General features: G+C 35.7%; 3 protein-coding genes across 12 annotated transcripts in view; 2 read left to right on the top strand and 1 right to left on the bottom strand.

The window, feature by feature from the left end:
- The first annotated feature begins 554 nt into the window (after positions 1-554).
- LOC131533974 (cation channel sperm-associated protein 2-like) lies at positions 555-5888 on the top strand. Of its 6 annotated transcripts, none has more exons than XM_058766505.1 (10): positions 555-828; positions 1262-1432; positions 1516-1584; positions 1774-1856; positions 3117-3278; positions 3358-3482; positions 3571-3746; positions 4017-4113; positions 4401-4669; positions 5758-5888. In XM_058766505.1, exons 1-10 carry the CDS (start codon positions 624-626, stop codon positions 5817-5819), a joined length of 1419 nt encoding a protein of 472 aa, XP_058622488.1. In that variant the 5' UTR covers positions 555-623; the 3' UTR covers positions 5820-5888. The 6 variants fall into 6 exon arrangements, with proteins under 6 accessions (XP_058622488.1, XP_058622487.1, XP_058622485.1 ...); XM_058766504.1 differs by having other exon boundaries at positions 1762-1856; XM_058766502.1 differs by having other exon boundaries at positions 1684-1856.
- ckmt1 (creatine kinase, mitochondrial 1) overlaps positions 5462-17123 on the bottom strand; it is a 26161-nt gene continuing 14499 nt past the window's right edge. For 3 of the 4 annotated variants that reach the window (XM_058766508.1, XM_058766510.1, XM_058766511.1), the window contains 10 exons: positions 13981-14263; positions 12110-12306; positions 11187-11385; positions 11003-11098; positions 9664-9885; positions 9505-9590; positions 7586-7709; positions 7133-7267; positions 6890-7015; positions 5462-5997 (listed from right to left, as the gene is read on the bottom strand). In XM_058766508.1, coding sequence (XP_058622491.1) covers positions 5884-5997; positions 6890-7015; positions 7133-7267; positions 7586-7709; positions 9505-9590; positions 9664-9885; positions 11003-11098; positions 11187-11385; positions 12110-12261 — 1254 coding nt within the window. In that variant the 5' untranslated portion in view covers positions 12262-12306; positions 13981-14263 and the 3' untranslated portion in view covers positions 5462-5883. Of the gene's footprint in view, positions 5998-6889; positions 7016-7132; positions 7268-7585; positions 7710-9504; positions 9591-9663; positions 9886-11002; positions 11099-11186; positions 11386-12109; positions 13321-13980; positions 14264-17123 lie in introns of those variants that run through there. The other variant, XM_058766512.1, reaches the window with a different exon arrangement.
- Positions 16726-17123, top strand: part of ahcyl2a (adenosylhomocysteinase like 2a) — a 7125-nt gene continuing 6727 nt past the window's right edge. The window contains exon 1 of one of the 2 annotated variants that reach the window (XM_058766496.1): positions 16726-17103. In XM_058766496.1, the coding sequence (XP_058622479.1) occupies positions 16816-17103 (288 nt within the window). In that variant the 5' untranslated portion in view covers positions 16726-16815. The remainder of the gene's footprint in view (positions 17104-17123) is intronic. The other variant, XM_058766495.1, reaches the window with a different exon arrangement.

Below are 17123 nucleotides of genomic sequence, written 5' to 3'. Positions count from 1 at the left end.
ATCCTTGTGTTTTTATCTTTTTATTGGAGAATCCAACATTCCAACACATTGTGACAGTCATCTTATGGAAGAAAATCACTGAAGGGAACAAAATTAATTGTCTCTTTATTGTGTGTGAAGCTTCTGATCAACTTTGCAGGTAAAGACAATTTAGCCTATATCCATACCCATAAAGAGATCAAAATAGGGGGATTTTAAATTAATTATTCATTGTCTCTAGGAGCATTATTTATTTATTTATTTTTGACAGACTGCAGGTATGTAGCCTAAGAGAAGTAACCAATGTTACAGTAATATTTCTGTGGGGAAAAAATTAAACCTGACAATTTGGGTAAATATTTTCACTTATGAAAACGTCTTTGAGTTTATTATTTAAATGAAAAGGATGAGCCCACTCAACCAAGTCACCTCAGTTTGCCAATTTATATTTTAGTGCTATTGACAAACCCGCAAGACATACATACATACATACATAAATAAATAAATAAATAAATAAATAAATAAATGGGTCACGTCACCTAAAGCGATAAAGTTCACATCCTTTGACCGTTAAATGTTGTGTGACGTCATGCTCGCTGCAAATTAGTCGGTTGAATTTAGTTGTACTTTTTGCCACATTTACAATGAGCGGTGTCATTAAAGGTCAGGAAAATAAAACCTGTGAGTCAAACCAACATGAGGACAACATTTCCAGTGAGAAGGAACACCTTTCTCCGAGAGCGCAGATTATTCGATCAAAACTCATCAACATGGCAGATCTCTGCGATCTTCTCCCGGAGCGCGAGGAGCACAAAGACAGACCACAACACAGCGTCAAGGATGTGACTGGTATGTAATACAATCAAATCATGTTTTAACTGTTATTAAATTGCAATGTGTTGACTGAAGCTATATTAATACGCTTTAATATATATTAGGGTACAAATATATTTGTCCTCAGGTAACGTTAAGGTTAAAATTGACATTGTGTGTGCTTCTTCAAATTTAGAGAATTACTTATATTTTTAGAGATTACTATTTAATTAATAGTTGTGAACTGTAAGCCATAATGGTAACAGGTTTCACAAGTTAGAATAAATTAACATAAAAAAAGTGATAAAAATGAGTGCACTTAAAAGAGTTCACTTCCTAAGGGCATGATGGTGTCATGATGACCAACAGATAGATATGATGGTAACAGGGTTCACTTTCAAGGGGTACAATATCAGCTGAAAAGAACAAAGGAAATAATTTTCTTTTTAAATGCATATTTGTGTCTTAGATCTGGAGCGATACACCAGTCTGGAGAATGAATATAATCACTTGGTGAGGTTTGAAATCAGTCGACACAGAAAAGACAGCATTACTCTGGATCAACGCAGACTGAACCGTGTGCTGAACCGCCATTCAAGATACCCTCCTCTGAATATGTTTGCACACTGGATCTTAGAGAGTATCCTTTTATACACTGTTTTAGCACAGTTTTTAAATTCGAGACTGTCTGAAAGTGTACTTTCCTTAATGAAAATACATTAGGTAGTGTGTTTAAAGCTATTATGCTTATCCTTGTCGTTTTGAATGTTTCTTTACTATCAGTAGAAGCAGGTGAGAGGTCAGCTAACGATTTTTAAGTTGGTCCGTATTATAGGTTAAAGGAGACCAATATGTAAATCACTCATGAGCAGTCTCTGTTTGCGTATTCAGAGTTTCATGACTATAAGGATCCAAGCATAAACATCCTTTTGGTGGTTCTACAACTACTGAACTGGTCTATACTACAAGTTTACGTTTTAGAAATCATCCTGAAGTGGCTGGACGATTTCTGGCTGTTTTGGAAAAGTCCGTGGAACGTCTTTGATTTTGCTGTGACTCTGATGGTATGAATGCTTAAAAAAAATCTTCTTTGTCTTCTTTAGTCTGGGTTACAGTGAGACACTTACAGTGGAAGTGAATTGGGTTGATTTGTAATCCGTAAAATACTCAATAAAAGCTATAGCATATAGCGTGATTTTTGCGTGAAAAATTGCTCACTACTATCTTTGTAAAGTTATAGCAAAGTTCCACCTTTTGCAACACTGTCAAACATTAACCCTCCTGTCCTATAGCATTAAAAAAACTGTATACACATTCACGATTAATTTTGACCCATTGAAACGTGAGATTGTCAAATAGTCATAACCCCATATTTTTTTTTCGACTAAAACCATATCTGATCAGTAACACCTTATTAATTATTTATTGTGCAAAAATGTCAAAGTTTTGAATGTTACCTTGTTTACTGTTATTTACTACATTTTAAAACAATTTAGAAATTTTAAATTTGACAAAAATTACAGCAAATATATATAAAATTTATAAGAAAAAATTCAATGATGATTACCAGAATTAACTCCGTTAATGACTAATGACTTGTAATTTCAACTTGTAAATCATGCTGCTCAAAAACAGTCCCAAGTTTTCAAACAAAATATGTTAATTAGTTAATTAATTTAGCTTTAATAAACTTTCACTTTTAGATGGAAAAAGATGATCACCACCTGAATCTGCAATGCTTCATCAATAGGTGGCAGCAGAGTGACATGCAGACGTTTCCTCTTTTTTGTTTTCAAATTTAGACCGACTCTACCCTTTTGGGCTGTGGTTCATTAGGTATAGTTTATTTGTTGTGTCAGTTACATCTTTGTGCATGCATATTCAATTTTACCAACAAAATTCAATTCTAAAAGTTCACGTGAGGTTCAGGTAAGAGGCTAAATGTATTTTGCAGAAGTAATTTGAGGCAAATCTAAGTAAAAGATCATGTGTAAAACCACAGCTCCCGCTACTGCTTCGGGGTTAAAAATGACCCAAATACTGTTCCTTTAAATGAAATATTACTTGAACAGCTTTACAGCTTGTGCTTTTATAAGATAACAATCTTCACGTTTCTGCTTTTAAATCCTCCAAATGTACTCCATTCACTTCAATAGTGAGTGCCTCAATGTAACCTCAATTCTGATCATTTAAAAAAGGAAAGAGATGTTTTTTTTTTGTTTTTCACTATAATCAAGTGCTATCAGTTGAAGTACTGAACCTGGAATACTTTCAAAATTTACACATGTGGTCAACAACTTGACGTAATACATTTTTTCTGTTAGCCTGTTCTTCCAGCGATTGTCCCCGAGACCTTCAGAGGTGCGTTAATATCGCAAAAATTTCTAAAACTTCTCGTCCAGTTTCGTGTCCTCCGATGTTTGAAAATCGTTTCCAGATTCCAGGATATTCGTCTTATGTTGCAGATAATCTACCACGCATGTGGGGTATGCAGTTATCCATAAGCTTGTACTGTGTAAGAAACAATGTTTCATTAAAACTAACAATGCTAACTACTTTCAACAGACCGTGAAATTGATATTTCCAGTGCTGGTAATGAGCTTTTTAGTTTTTGCTGCGTTTGGAGTAGTTCTGTTTGAAAAATACACCAACTCCAACGTTAAAGGTCTGCTCTACAAGAATGATTTCAAGTGAGGGCATTTTCATTGTGAAAACTTGAACAGTTTATTTTATAAGGTGTGGGCTATTCTTAATGAATGTGCTTCTCTTCTTTTTTAGAGATTTATCCAGTGCATTCATCACACTCTTCAGTTTTTTCACCTTGGAGCACTGGCTTGATGTACTAAAAGACATTCAGAGAGTTCCAGAGCTAAACCATCGACTCTGTGGTTTGTTCATTATGGTGTGGTTTGTTTTCGGAGCCTTGATGACCTGTGTGTTTATGACCCTCATAAGTAAGCATTCTTACAATATATAAAGAAATACTGATTGTTCTAAACCCAGTGATTTTATGTATTGCATGATACACTAAATTAAACCCAGAACAAGGTGAAAATAATTAATTGTGTTTTAGTGCATTTCTGGGTATATTTCTTCCAAATTATTTTTTTCCTCTATAAAAAATTCCAACTTGAAAATTACCGACTACCGACCCCAAACTTTTGAATGGTAGTGTATGTATATTCTTAACCGTAACAATTCATTTGTTTCCTTTATGTCCACAGTTGATGATTTTCAGGAAATTCGTAACAATCTCTCCAAAGAGGTGCAGCAATTGAATATCCTGCGCAGAGCAGAGATGTTCAAAGCAAGTCATATGGGGTGAACAAATAATATATTTTGATTTACTAGATGCATGTAGTTTATGTTGGCTTGTCAAACATGTTAAAACAGGGGTGGGCAATTTTGGACTATTGTTTCTGTCACAGTTACACACTCACGTGACATTGCTGTGCTACGTGATCATGAAAACTTTTCGTTTGCACGCATTTTCAAGCATTGCGGTTTAAAAACAATGATTTTAAGCTGTTGAAATGCAATGAGCAGCGAACGAGAACACCTCTCCCCACCCCCTAACACCCAACCCCAACTTTAATTTGTGATTTCAGGGCAATAAGCCAAACAAACCAACTGAAGGACCACAAACCTGCCAAAGATGAGGAAGAACAACCAAGTCAAAATGCTAATTTGGACGGTTATACCTCGAGACGTGAGCTGGAGTGGGACATGGGTCTGGAAGCGTTTATTCAGGCGGCTGAGTTTCAGGATGACTGTGAGACAGAGTGCTGGCGTGAAGACCATCTCCACAGGTACTTCGAGCTGATGGAAAAGCTCCAGCACAACCAAGAGGAGATGGACCGGCTCCAGGATATATTAGGTGGGTATCCATGATAAGCGATTGCAGTGGCAACATTATGTTTGATCATGTCTGGATAGAGATTTTCATACAATGCTGCAAAAATGTTTAACCCCCTTTGTGACTTCCTCTTTAATGGCTTTTAACTTAATCATAATTTAATTTAATATAACAAAAGTCACTAGTTAATTTTTATCTGTTATGACAGTTCAGGGTTTCCTTAACCTGCATGAATGCTGAGAAAAGTAAGAAGAATGCATCAGCAAACCTGCTCTGTGACTTCTGTTCTCCGTCACGAAGACTGAATGGGGGCTTTAATTAAAGATGTTTTTTTTTCTTTCCAGTTCACACTCATTTCTAATAAAATGTATATAGTTTAATTACTTTCTAAAGTGACATTAGTAGACATCAGTAACATTTGCATTAGTAAGATAATAAACCTTTTCATCTTTATGATATATTGAAATGGTACCTGCTTGTTAGCAATTGACTGTTTTTAATTAATTTGATTAAATCTATCAATCTGTCTGTCTGACTTAATGTGATGTGCAAGTCTTGTGACTTCACCTTAGATACTACCTAATTAGCTAAAGTGACTTTGAGCATTGAACTCTCTCAAAAGTCACCTTGGCACTGGCACCAAAAGTTTATTGAGTCGCTTCATGGGGGCGGTCACTTTGAAATCACATAACTTGCTGGACTTGTACTTATGGAATCAATCAATCATGGCTGACTGCAAATAAAACGTTTCTGCCATGCTTCATCCACACCACTAGGTGTCAGTACAAGACAACTCCCAGTGCAACATAAAAATATGATTGAGCACCTTTAATGTGAATTATTTCAGTTATAGTTTTGCTTTTCGCTTACTTCATGTAAAACAACAGTAAAATGTACAATAAAACACTCTCCGAGTCCCTTCAGCAATTTATATCTTCAACATCTTCAGCAAAAACATCTGCTTAATTCTCTGACACCTGAGGCAAATCTTGAAAATGGCTATTATAGTATTATTGCAACACAATCAAGTAAGTTACAATGTGACAAATCAATAGCGCCACATGAACACAATCATGATGTACGATACATTCACTCCTGTTTTATACTAGAGTGTGGTTTGTCTGGCGAAACACAGAGGCATGCTTATGGATCAGAATCAGCGGAATATTGAAGGAGGAAGGAACACACAAGAGGGAGGAGTCAGGAGAAGGGAGGAGCCAAGCAAGACTGCCAGTCTATTTAAACTGGCTGATGGGGGCAGGGATTTTGATGTCTTGTCCTCTCTCCAGTTTCTTCTCGCATTCGATGAGATAGTTCACTCCATCTATCACAGTCTGAACCAGCTGGACCTGAGTATATATTGATAGAGACAAGAAATCATGGTGAGGTAATTGCATATTTTTTTGTTTTTGTTTTTTTCCAGTTTTTAAAGAAAGTTCACCCAAAAATGAAAATTCTGTTATCATTTACTTAACACAATATATTGGTACCCAGGGCCTGAAATTAACACTCGCCAAGTGCAAAATTCGACAAAAAAATCATCTTTGGCGAGTATTTGAAACACCGTTATTCACCAGTTGGCCGGTAACTTTTTTTAAATAATTTTAACAATGCCTGAAAGCGCAATATGGTTTAGCGTGATTATGAAATCACAAAGACTGCATTGTAATTATACAAATATGTAATCTGATGTGCTGTTATCTTTTCACTGTTCACAGTAAAGATGCTTCTCACAAAAATCGATATAAATTAAAATTATGAAATACTTTGCAGTTCAGTAATATTATAGTGATATTTATTTATTCCTTAACTTTTATAATTTGATTAAATAATAATAATAAATTGCAATCTGTTTTCCCAATGTTTTGCCTCTTTTTAACAAAATAATGCACATACAGATATTACATATAAATATAAAAATATTTATGGACTGTAATTTCTCTCACGTCAATGGCCCTTGGCAGGTGTGTGTATATATATATTCAAGCCTTCATCAAGTGTATATTAAGCCTCTCACACTCACTTTAAAGCACTAATAATTTGATAACACTGTTAAATGTAATCTCTCACAAAATTCATTTTTCATATAGTACATTATATAATGTTGTGATGCCTAAATTTACTTGTAACATTTAAAATCTTTTTTTTTTTTTTTTTTTTTTTAGACAAAGTAATGAAGAACTTGAATATCATTATCTAATTTCTTAAAAACTTATATTTATTTATTGTGACTCCACTGACCTCTGATTGGCCCAGCCTGTCCAGATTGGAAATATCAAAAGTGTTTCCAACAGCTGCGGTGTCCACTCCTCCAGTCCCCCTTTTCTGGAGTCGCAGGTTATCCAGGATCTTAGGGAAACGAGGGTCCTGCAAGAAAAAGTGAAAATATATATTGAAATGCATTAATATTACCACGCATGTGACATACAAGGTGCAAAATTGTTAACATGACATAAGTTTATAATGTATTTCTAGAACGAGGACCTTGCTGAGGCGAGGAAGAGTAACATGGACGCCAGCTCGTAGCCCTGTGCCCAGGTTTGACGGACAGGTGAGAATGTAACCCAGGTGCTCGTTCCACATGAATTCCCAACCCCTCTCCTGAATTAGTCTCTCAACCTGAGGGACAAAGAGAGAGTCTTGTGAGAAAGATACAAGACTGATCTGTTTTAACTAAAAACAATTAAAAATAAAACATACGACATATATTTATGATTCCCTTTTAGAATGAGCAACAGACTAAGACAGACCCACACATACACACAGATGCCCATCTGGTAGGACAATGTGTTTACAACTGTATGTCCATAAAAGGGTATTGCTCTGAGCTGCAATAAACACAGCTGCAGCATCTCTGCTAGATAAATAATGGAGGCTTGTGCAGTTTTAACAGTGACTGAGAGCCACACACTACACAATACACATGCATGACCTCACCTCTTGGAGACCCTTGCAGAAACGCTCAAAGACCCTCTTCATGTTGCCCCCCTTCTCCATGGAGATCACACGAGTGTGGTCTTCCTCGTTGACCCACACCAGAAAGGTTTTCTCATTGTTGTGCCTGGAATTGACAGGCATCTCATTATAATCTTCTGCAGAAATATTGAAGCCAATGTCTTTGGCCTGTAAATATATGCATGTGACGACAAAAGTTTTTGAATTGAATGAGGCTTTTGAAGAGATCTCCACCATGTGCATAAATAAAACAGTGTGTGATGCTGAGATTTGAATATGACAGATTTTAATATTCAGTGAGAAGAGTCCTTCTACTAACTGAAAGAACAATTACATTAACATTTTTTGCACTTAAATTGCATTGCATAAATATAAAAATTGCAATGCATAAAAAATAAATGATTAATGACTTTCATTTTTTTTAAAAAGGCGACATACCCATACAGTATATTAAACAATAATATTGACAAAAAAATGTGAAAATATGGTAACACTTTACAATAAGGTGTCATTTGTTAACATTAGTTAATGTATTAACTAACATGAACGAACAATGATCAACACATTTATTACAGTATTTATTCATCTTTGTTAATGTTAGTTAATAAAAATACAGTCGTTCATTGTTAGTTCATGTTAATTCACAGTGCATTAACTAATGTTAACAAGCACAACGTGTGATTTTAATAATGCATTAGTAAATGCTGAAATTAACATTAACCAAGATTAATAAATGCTGTAGAAGTATTGTTTAATCTTAGTTCATGTTAACTAATGTAGTTAACTAATGAACCTTATTGTGTTACCGAAAATATATTACTTATTGCTATTTATAAAATACCACTGATAAAATGTGTATCTTTTGCCACACATTACCATATGAACAATTTGATTCAACATAAAAGAAAGACTCAGAGTCATTTACTTTGGAATTAGACTACACTGCTTGTCCTGTATGTTTTTGATTCAGTCAAAAAGATCTGGAGATCTTTGCATTTGATCTGGAGGCTTGACTATATTGGTTTGAACTGTACATTTCTTATTTTCTAACAACAAATGAGTCAGTCATTCATTCGAGAATCGGACTCCACTGATTGCACTGTATGATTCTGATTCTTTAAAAAGGACTGAATCATTAAATTCATTCATTGGGGAATCGGACTACACTGGTTGCATTGCATGTTTTGGATTCAGTAAAAAGGACCGATTTATTGGAGTCATTTGTTTGGAGTTCGGACAATACCGTCTGTTCTGTATGATTCTGATTCAGTCAAAAGAATCGTCTCAAAGGCCTTTGATCTGGAATTAGACTACATTGGTTGCGCTGTATATTTCTGATTCTGAAAAAGGATTGACTTAGAGTCATTCATTCGGGAATTGAATGGCACTGATTGCACTGCATATTTTTTATTTACTAAAACAACCAATTGATAAGAGTCATTCAGCTGGACTACAATAGTTGCGCTTTTTTGTTTCATGCTTGTTGCGTAATTTAATATGCCAATACGTCCACATTGTCAAAATGGTTCTGTTATTTTTAAAATAAGAATCTGTTCTCGTTTCCCAAACCTAGTTACCCTTGACCTCATTATATTTTAGTCTCACTTTTAGTCTCAAATGGTATCAGAAGTGCTTTGTTAGCTCGAAAACCATCAGGGTATTAAATCAAAGGTAATTTCCAAATTGAGTCTGGCAACACTGGCACACTTTCCCTTGCAGGCAGAAGGAAGAAGAGAAAAAAAGAGGATGAATAATACAGGAGATGTAAGTGAGCCATGGGTACACTCCGTGATCGATATCAAACCACAGCACGTGGCCGTAGAGGTTGCTTCAAACTATTTCTGGATGAAACGCAGTCCTGTCAGAGGACATCATTTGCCATCAAACCACTCCAAACTCACCAGATGCCTCTTGCGTCGGGCCAGTCGCGAGCCATGCCTGCACATGTCAGCAGGGGCGACACAGGCTTATCAAACAGGAAGTGATCCTATATAGCAAAACGAAAGGTCAGCATGAAAACTTATTGAGTTACATATCATCACGTTTGTGAATATACCCACATCAATGAGCTGCTGCTGCTCTTGTTCAGTCATCAGAGTGAGGCTGTAGTATTTTCCAGCCAGATCCCCTTTTAGGCCTGCTAAGGCATCGATCACGACCCTCTCCACCTCTCTGCGCTCAGCACGGGTGCAGGCCGGGGGCAGACTCAGGCCGCGGATGCTCCTACCTGTCCTGACTCGAGACGACAGCACGTACTTATCATCGAATTGGCCTCCCCGTATCTGATGGGATGAAAGTAGGATGAACATAATGGATGTAACTTGAAACTGTAGGACTTGTGTTTGTGACCTGCCTTTCCAGTTAAAAAATGGAAAAGAATGCCAAACTGTCGGCGCCAATAGCCTCGTGGCAGTGCACAGATATATAGTGCTGTTGGCTTCAGGCGTCCCAAGTTCGAGTCCTGGCTCATGGACCTTTCCCTAACCCGCCCCCTCTCTCTCCCACTTTGCTTCCTGTTAATTAACTGTGCTATCCAAATAAAGGCTAAAAATGCCAAAAAGTAAATCTTAAAAAAACAGAAATACCAAACTATAGTGATATTATATAACTGTGTGCACTTTTTTTTTTACCCCACAGTGTAATTTGGTGGTGTAAATGGCATTTTAAAGTTTCAAATTGAATTGCAAATGTATTTTTTCAAAATATTTATTTTTCTCAGATTAAACAAATCTGAGTATTAAATTAGAAAAAACCCAAAGCATTTAAAACCGAAATGTAAAATGTAGCTTTTAAATTAAAATTAACAAAAATAAATATATGTTTCCTTGATTGTAGGTCATTTTCACCAGAAGATCCATTTTTTTCAAAAAGGTAAAAAAAAAAAAAACAGAGATTAATTGTTTACATTAAGGTCTATAACATGCATTTGAAAACAGATAGGGTGAATGTTTATTTCATGCCAACTTTTTTTCATGCAATTTTTAGAAAAAAACTGGTGACATGCCAAGGCAAATTCCATGGCTAACATTTTATGATTCCTAAATACCCACAATTAAATAGTATCTCTTTATTTTTTGATATAATGAAATATCATTTCAATATCATTTTGAAGATAGATAGATATGTTTCCTTGTTAAAGTGTAATTACACCAATGAGTTCTAAGTAATTAATTAACAACATGTACTGTGTTAGTTGCTTGTAATTGTGTACAATATACTGTTATTACTAAAGTAAATACTCTTAACATGTGTAACAATGTTTGCAATGTCTGAGTCTGTGACATGGTTAAAATCATACAATTTATCTATAAATATATTTAAAAATATCTATAAAATCTACTTTAAAAAACACATTTGAAAAGTGTGAAAAATGAATTATGAAGGCATTCCGAGACTTACCTTACTGGAATCCAGGTCAGTGGGATGCTTCATGTTGCAGGGGTCATAACCATTGTGCCTTTCTTTGATGACTGGGTTAAAGATGTCAGCAAAGACCTGCACAAAACATATTTGATTTACTTTTGTGCTCCAAAAATGCTAACCTCTTAATATGCCAAATCTGTGATATATAATATCCTCTCACCTCATATGACTCCTCATCTCCGGCCACCATTCCTACTGTCTTAATAAAGGGGTGGCCTGGGTTGTCCACGCCAGTTTGCATAGCCTGGTCCAAAGTGTAACCATTCGGAGTGGTTTTATCACACAGCTTGGCATATACAGCAGGAGTCAGGTGACTGGCCATACAGTTATTGTGCTTCCGCAAATCTGGATATTCAGCACTGTTGGGATAAAGAACTGAGCTGAAAATCAAGGACAACAAGCTGCCTACCAAGACAGTTGTTCATCACTGCCAGGCTGTTATTGAAAATATAACTTGTTCTTAATTAACTTGCCGGGGCAAATAAAGGTTAAACAAATAAATGCAAATGAAAATTAAAATAGCGCTTAGAGCGTCATAACCGCATTCAAAACCTTTTGAGCCGCTCACAAAAAACGGCGTTCTTGAATCTCATAGACGCGTTCTGTACGCGTTAAAACCTGTTTTTTGACACAGCCAACGTTCAACCACTACATGTGCACTTTTAAGACAAAATGTGAATTATGATATTAAATGCATACAAAAAAAAAAAAAAAAAAATTTTGCATCCATCATCATCATTTTGTAGTAGGCTACATGAAAGGTGTAAAAATAAAAGGGTTCATTCTACTGTATTTAAAAGATCTAAACGAAACGATATACAATAAAATTTAAAAGGTATAATATATATATATATATATATATATATATATATATATATATATATATATATATATATATAATGCTTATTTATCGCTACGAGACCGTGGAACTGAATCATTCCTTACTCATAAAATGAACATATTTGACGCCCACTTAGGCATTTTTGCAATACAATGCATGGTTTGTTTGGCATTCTCTCACAATATTTCATTGTTTTATGTAAGAGATTGTCGTTATAAAACACAGGACATGGCTGTAGTTACCTAGCAGGATAGATTCTCCGGACGTGCGCTCCTGCATTGACATGCTGCTCTCTATTCAGGAAGAATCCCACGGTCAGAGATCCTGCACCGACCAACGACAAGATTCCCACCTTCCTTTTACTGGACAAAATCCGTGCGAAGCTGCTGGCCATTTTAACCCTACAGAAGCAGACGAGGTCTCTCCAGATGAACGTGGACTTGGAGAATGGACAGACAGAAGGAGAGGCACTGGGATTACTGGAGGATGCAGGGGAATGCTGCGGATATCTGCCCTTCTCCCAACACAACAGCCGTCTGATCACCCTCCCCTCCACAGGCAGCAGATGATTCAGATTCTCCCAACCCTTACAGTAAACAACCTTGATGATCCTTACACTTAGGCTATTTCATAAGGGTCCCAGTGTGGTTTAATTTTATTGACGTCTTGAGTTTTAAGGTACCAAAAGGGAACGATAAATGTGTTAACCATGAAGCAACTGACACTGACAGCTCATTTGAACCTTGTACGTGACTTTGAAGCCCATTGGTTCAGCTTTACCTGTGAAACAACATACGCCGTCCGCAGTACGCGCATGCGCGCTAGGGATTGGCTGATGAGTGGCCCCGTTGCATAAATTATATGGTTATTTAGATATGGGTTGAGTTTTTTTTTCTTCTGTGGTATGATACTATGAGTAGTTTAATTGCACTCAGGAGCCTTACAAGTTCACTTTGGGTCTTAAAGTGAAACTAAGAAGGTTAAAAAAATGCTCAAACGGATCCTATTTCTGGTAGGGACTGTGTAGAAGGATGCCACAAAAATATCGTTTTAATAAAACCGTGTCCTTAATGTTATAGCTTAGCTTATAACTTATTTATAATATTGTTATATCTTCATTTTTAAAAAAGCAAGACATTCAAGACTGTGCTATATTGTGAATATTACGCATTTTAGCCGCGTTACAATGTTCGTTTATGATTGCAAATAAATGCATGAAGCAAGTATATTTGCTTAAATATGTTTTTGGTCATATATCACCTTCAATAAGTTTTCCACACAATGGCTAATGAATTTAACCCAGCATTTCACATTTGTGATTCAAATTGCTTTTCAGTTTGAAGGGTCTGAAACAAGTTGTAGCTATTTTAAATATAAGTAAAAGAGCATATTAATTAAAATTTTACAAGTGTGCTGTAAGTCACGTGACCAGATACTGTATATGACCTCTGTCTCAAGACTCCATTAAAGGAAGCACAGATATAGATAGGTTATATAGGATAATATTTGCTATGATATTTAAAAGGACTGTTATTAATATGATATTAAAATTCTCTGTCATGATCACTTGTCAGCTGTCAGATTTATGCCTCATATTGTCATTCCATTGTTGTAAAAAAAAAAATGACATGCTCTTCGTTTCATATGTGCTAATGTGAACTGGAAAACATTTGGGAACAAATGGGTTAACCTAAATTCATCATAAGCCTGCTTTAGGCCTAACCATTATGACAAGTTCATAGCATTTACTGATCTTAGTTGGGATGAAAATCCCTGGTTTAAACCTTTCCCCTAGGATACAATGCAGAAATCATGTGAAAAAAACAAGAGAATTACTGTAGGCAAAACAAACTAAAGCCTGTATAATAATCCCTTACTGTTTTGTACAGCAAGCTGGTCATTATTGTGAGATTAAATCAGTGTTTAAATGATGCAAGGCAGAAATGCTACTGAGTGAATTGCAGACTTTCTATAATACAGGGATATTTCCATTGAAACGTGGAATGTTTGAACAAGTATGTCATTCATCAAATGTAAAAGTACTCTAGCAGCGCTGGAAAACGAATGATACATTACACTGCCTGCATATTTGAAATGAAATTTTAAAGCTTACCAGATACTTTTAATCCGCCGAAGTTGGTCTTATCTTCTGACGTACAGTAGGAACCAGGTACAAGGGCAAAGTTTTTACTTTCTTCAATGCAGCAGAGCAGAAATAGGTGTGTCGTCCTTTATTACAGTGCCATGGCGTGGTTAAGACTTCCTTTTGTTTGACCTGCCACTGTAACGCTCAAGTAGCACTGTGCCATTCATTCATTGGCTGGCTAATGCTGCCTAATGTTTCCTGGGAACAAAATCATGACTGGATTCCTTATCCGTGTCCGGAGTGATCCGAGCTGGGTATGAGATAATGAACCCACAATCAGTTCAAAGGTCACTGGGACGACGGGATAAATGACACGTCTCTTTAAAGTCTACCTTACGACACTGTTACCTTGATGTCGTTAAAATCAACTAAACAATGTAACAAAGAAAATCTACACTATGCAAAAAAAAGGCCTTAAGGCCATTATTGTCTTAATCATCTGTATTGTTTAATAACTGATAAATGTCTAGCTGCTGAACTGTTGAAGGCCCCTGAAGTCTTAATCGGAAGCAAAAATGGAAACTACTTACAAATACACTCAAAGCAAGAATTATATATCATACCAATGTATATGTGTGTGTGTGTGTGTGTGTGTGTGTTAAACTTCTTTCAGGCCTTTAACAAAGAACAGCAAAAAAACAGCAAATTTTCTTTTTGTTCTGTACATATCATTTAACCAGGTCAAATTAGTCATACAAGAATTGGATTAAAGTTCTTATTTCTTATTTCACTTATTGTACGAATAGTTCTTTAGGTAAAATCTATAGCTAATATCAAACTACTTTAGTAGACCTTGAAGCAGTTTGATTTGATTTCTCACATTTGATTTGTTATCTAAAACTATTATAACAACCTTTATTTAGCCAGGATAATCTCCATGATTAAAAATCTCTTTCACAGGAGAGTCCTGGCCAAGAATAGGCAGCAGTTACAGTTACAATCACAAACTCACAAAACAAAACAACAAAAAACTAAAACAACTAAACACAATTGCACCTCATTCTTCTTCAAGTGACCGAATAATAGATTTAAAATGTTCACATTGTATCTTGCTGTATATATATACTGTATCACTGCTCTCCCTGGTGGAATTATTCTGCTATATACAAACATGGAAAATTATTTTGGCCCGTGTTAATAGGGTTTATAGCACAGCTTTATTTAAGAGCTTTTTCGAACTGTATTAAGATCGTCTGCATAGCATGCATGTAATAAAAGCCTGAAAATTAGTCCGGCAAAGAATCCAATTCCAGAGTTCCAAACAGCGCTAAATGAACTCACCACAAGGCGGCGTTACTTTCCCTGCTTCCACTGGAAGGGGGCCACAACTGGAAAAAGTTGAAGCAGCTGTCCATTGATTTTGATCTTAGATATTGTTTTTATACTGATTTTATATATATATATATATAAATAAAAGCTTTTATAAGCTATTATAATATATTCCTTTACATTAATAATTAATGTAGAATTATTGTTTTTTTGAACATTCATTATGGTAGACAGAATGGTTCACCTAATTACAGAACCACCCATATATATTGTTAAGCTTTTTTTTGTTGTTGTTATTGGAGAGCTCTTGGATATGTCATAGTCTGCCTATGCACTGATTTTCAGCATACCATGTGTCCTGTCTGAGACTCATATTTTAGCCATGATTTCATTTAAAATGAAGGTCAGGACATTCAAAAGCCAGCTAGTGATAAGGCAGTATCAATAACCATGAAAGGTGCAATAGAAAGGGGCAGCTACTATTTATTTACACAGCCACCTTAGAATTTAGAGATTTATGGATCAGTCAGTGAAAAATGTCAGTCTTAAATCTCTTATAAGTTAGCAATTTCTAGCAATGAGAATCCAGCCTGTTGCTATACACTTTTGAATGAAACTAAAACGAAAGCAAAAACCTGTTAAATGGGGCAACCTTAATCTCAGGAGACACATGATTTCGGTCACTCTGTATTTAGTCAACACAACAGGCGAGTTTCCTGTAAACAGATCTTTCCTCAAACATTGTATTACTTTAATGATAGTCTGAAATCTTCTGGAAATAAAAAAACAACACCACTATTATAGCTATATTTAAATCATAATGTCATACACAAGCACTAATTTGAAAGTGAATCTGAACTGGCGAGTGAATATAAGTATATTAAATAAAAGGTTTCGTTTACCTCAGATAAAACCCATCACTTTCAAGCAAACTGAGTGAACTCGTTGCTTACTTGAACTACCATTCAAAAGTCTGAAAGTTTTTTTTTAATGTTTTTGAAAGAAGTCTATTATACTCACCGAAAATAAAATGTATTTGCTCAAAATACAGTAAAATAGTTATACAGTGAAAGATTATTACAATTTAAAATAGCTGTAGGGGTGAATTCAGATAAATTAGGATACTTTTTGCTATTGAGATGATTGGGAAAAAAGTAACCCAAAGTCCGATTATAAAATGTAATTTATTCCTGTGATAGCAAAGTGGAATCTTCTGCAACTATTACTCCAGTCTTCAGTGTCACATGATCCTTCAGAAATCATTCGAATATGCTGATTTGCTGCTCAAGAAACATTTCCTATTATTACCTATATTAAAAACCGTTGTTCTGCTTAATATTTAATATAAACAGCAACACATTTTGCTAAAAATAAATTCAAAAAATACTTCATACCCCTCCCCTCTACCTTCATGCCATTCACACTGTTTCCACAAGCAGTTAACATGAAGGCAATGTTTATAGACCTTTAAGACCCACATCTGTTCAAAAGAGAAACAGTCTGTAACTTCAACACTCAACTAAAGACATTCAAATGGACAGCAGTCTCAACAGCAAACCGGAGATTCAGTCTCCAACTCCACCAATGGAAGACAACAATAGCATGGAAGATAGTAGCCATAATGACGAAGCTGCAATTTCTTCTGCTCTGGAAACAGCTGGAAATGGAGATTCCTCACAACCACCAACAATTAGCTCCAAGTTACTGAGAATGCTGGAAGCAGCAACCAACCGGCGACCTGTGCTCACAAAAATGCAGAACAGCGATGAAGTGTTCGATGAAAATGATGGAGTCGTCAGTGAAGCACCAAGAACAAAAAGAGTAAGTGCTACTGAAGCTGA

The sequence above is a fragment of the Onychostoma macrolepis genome, chromosome 25 (genome assembly GCF_012432095.1).
Source record: "Onychostoma macrolepis isolate SWU-2019 chromosome 25, ASM1243209v1, whole genome shotgun sequence".
NCBI lineage: Eukaryota > Metazoa > Chordata > Actinopteri > Cypriniformes > Cyprinidae > Onychostoma > Onychostoma macrolepis.
This window is presented reverse-complemented; position numbering and strand designations above follow the sequence as displayed.